Here is a 2,833-nt window from a genome sequence, read left to right on the forward strand (position 1 = left end):
GTAGAAGACAGAGATGAAGTTCTCCCTTCATCATCCATTTATTCCATTTTAAATTAGTATGTCACCTGTGATAAATCAGCGATCAACTCCTTAGTGAGACAAATAATTGGATGAAGGCCACTGATTGGCTTCACCTCGCACACAGTCTGTGATAGACAGACTCAGGAGTGGCATTGAGGCTCAAAGAAAGACTTCATTAACGTTTCAGTTTTGGCCTGTCATCCTGCTGTTGGACCCCATAAGTAATCTTGACACTCTGTAATTGCATAGCTTTCAGAGGATCGCTAATTATGCCTCAGTTTCCACATGTTTCACACACAGCTTTTGATGCTACCAGTTTTCCGGCATGTCATCTTTTTAATCTTTCCCATTCTGGTTTAATCTTTCCCATTCCAGCTTCACTTCTACAAACATTCTTCTTAGTCTGCCATGTTCCCTTCTGTTCCCTCTAATTCCCTTCCTTTCCTTGTTTTTTCTATATTTTTCTCCTTCATCTTTCTTCTTCTCTCTCTATCCAGTCCTCCAGTTCCTCTCAGGAGAGGCTGAACCAGCTGCCCTCCCAGCCCACCATGGACGAGCTCCACTTCTTATCCAAGCACTTTGGCAGCACTGAGAGCATCACAGATGACGACGGGGGCCGCTGCTCCCCCCACATGCGCCCGCGCTCCCGCAGTCTCAGGTCAGCAGCCCCATCAGCAGCAGCAGCACGCCAAGAGATTAAAAGAGTGTCTGCTGCCAAAAAAACTCTTATCTCATTTACTTCTTTTTCAATAATGTTCCAGAATGCTCAGAAATCTGCCTTTTTTTTTTAAATGGAAAGCAATTCTTGTTCACTTTTCACAAAGCTAAGAGCTGACTTAAAACAGGAATGAAGCAAAATTGCAGCCACCAATAAACAATAACATATAATAACAAATGCTTATCTAGACTCTGATAAAGATTTAACAATGAATTTAAGATTTATCGAGACTATCTGGATGCAGACGGACAGGAGACCGTAATATAGAGGACTAGCGCATTAGATATCAACATATTTTTTCTCTCCAAAAAGTATTTTTTAACCTTTTATACAGTGTAGTTTAGTATGCTTTTTATAAATAGGAAGGAAAGATGTCTGTCTTGTTTCATAAAGTTCGATATTGTGGTTGTGCTAAGTAGCAGATGGTATAGATGATTTTAGCGGTGACAGGGACCCCCGGGGGGGCCCCAAGACACAAAATGATGGTGTGAAATGGTTTACATCATCATTTGCTCCTTGAGGTATATGGAGGCCCAAATACTGTATATCATGAAATGCATAAATGTGAATGACCCACAACATAAATAAATGTACCATTAAGTAAGCAGATATATAATTTAATTATTTATTTATCCCAAAACACAATTCAAACATAAAATATACAGCCAAGTTATACAATTAAAGGTTAAATTAAATTAAATGTTACAATATATCATTAGAAATATATTTACATTTAAGAAATAGAATGTTAGATTTTGTTTTGAAAAGTAATTTATTAAAAAAATTAAAATAATATTGTTTTTATGAGTGAAGAAATAAAATGTGTTTTTTGGAAAACCCCTCTCACAGACCATGCCAAAGTACTGCATAACTGTGAACTGAAAAGAAATTATGGATGCTTTATATGTTTTCTTCACAAGTGAAAGTCTAAAAAAAAATGTATTTTTTGGTATGTTTATGGGTTGAGTCATTCCAAGTCAGTACTTTGTAGAACAACATTAAACTACAGTTACAGTAATTGGGATATAATAAGGATGTATATTATCAGCTTTTTTCCCTATTGTAATTTTTGTGCATTCTAATTAGTCTGTAACAGCAGATTTCTCTAAAATTTGTACATTTATTTGTACAAAATATGATTTTTCTTTGAAGGAAGTATTGATTTTTCTGTGTGCCACAGATTTTTGCATTTTATCTTTTTTAATTCATATTTTTCAGTTAAATGGACCTAAGGAAAACTGCAGATAAGAGCCATGAGAGAGAATACAACTGACTTTATTATATTTTTTTCTTATTTTACTATTTTAAAGCAATGATTGGTATGATCATAGAGCAGCTCAGTAATGCATTTTCAGTTTATAATGCATGCCCTTTCATTTATGCATTTATCCTAATAAGTTTATTAATAATATTCATATAAATTTTTTGTTTAAAAAAAAAAAAGCAATGCGTTAGTTCTTGGCTCAATAGGCTCTGTTCATTTCAATATTTTTTTTAATAAACATTTAACCAGTACTGCCCTCAGCTTGTAGCAAATTAGTTTTTTTGGCCCACAATGTGTTTGACTTTGACATCCCTGCTATAAGGTATAGATTATAATGTTTTATTTAATCTACATTATGATTCAATTTGGTTGAAACAGTGATCCCTTTTTATCAGGATAAAAGTAATCAGCTTCAATGTATAATCAGAAGGTTAGGGAAATACTGTGCAGATATGGAGCAACTTCAATACCTAAATATATAATATAAGCATAGCTTTCCAAACATTTTACTTTTCTAACCTAATCCTGTTTTAAACCTCCTCTCAACATTTCTCCCGACCCCTCTGCTGATTTCCTTGACACCAGTAAAGTGACTTCTAAAGTAAACTGGTATCGCTAGATTTCGTTTATGTATAGGCTATAAAAGTAAAGAGAGGTTTTTGAAATTTAAAATTGTTTTTTTTTCTTCTTTTTCTTTCACAAATCACAGTGAAATATGTTGAATTTTGTTCATGACAAAGTCTGAACACGTTTGCGGCTTATTTTGCAATACAGTATATATTAACATAGTTTTAATTTGACTCTGAGATCATACTATGGCTATAAAAAAA

The 2,833-nt window shown here is 33.9% G+C and overlaps 1 protein-coding gene across 3 annotated transcripts in view; it reads left to right on the forward strand.

The window, feature by feature from the left end:
• The window catches only part of mast1 (microtubule associated serine/threonine kinase 1), an 86,449-nt gene that overhangs the window by 56,988 nt on the left and 26,628 nt on the right, over nt 1-2,833 (forward strand). For all 3 annotated transcript variants that reach the window (XM_015379391.1, XM_015379392.1, XM_015379394.1), the window contains one exon: nt 519-679. In XM_015379391.1, the coding sequence (XP_015234877.1) occupies nt 519-679 (161 nt within the window). The remainder of the gene's footprint in view (nt 1-518; nt 680-2,833) is intronic.

This window comes from Cyprinodon variegatus, unplaced genomic scaffold (assembly GCF_000732505.1).
Source record: "Cyprinodon variegatus isolate N-32 unplaced genomic scaffold, C_variegatus-1.0 Scaffold190, whole genome shotgun sequence".
Taxonomy (NCBI): domain Eukaryota; kingdom Metazoa; phylum Chordata; class Actinopteri; order Cyprinodontiformes; family Cyprinodontidae; genus Cyprinodon; species Cyprinodon variegatus.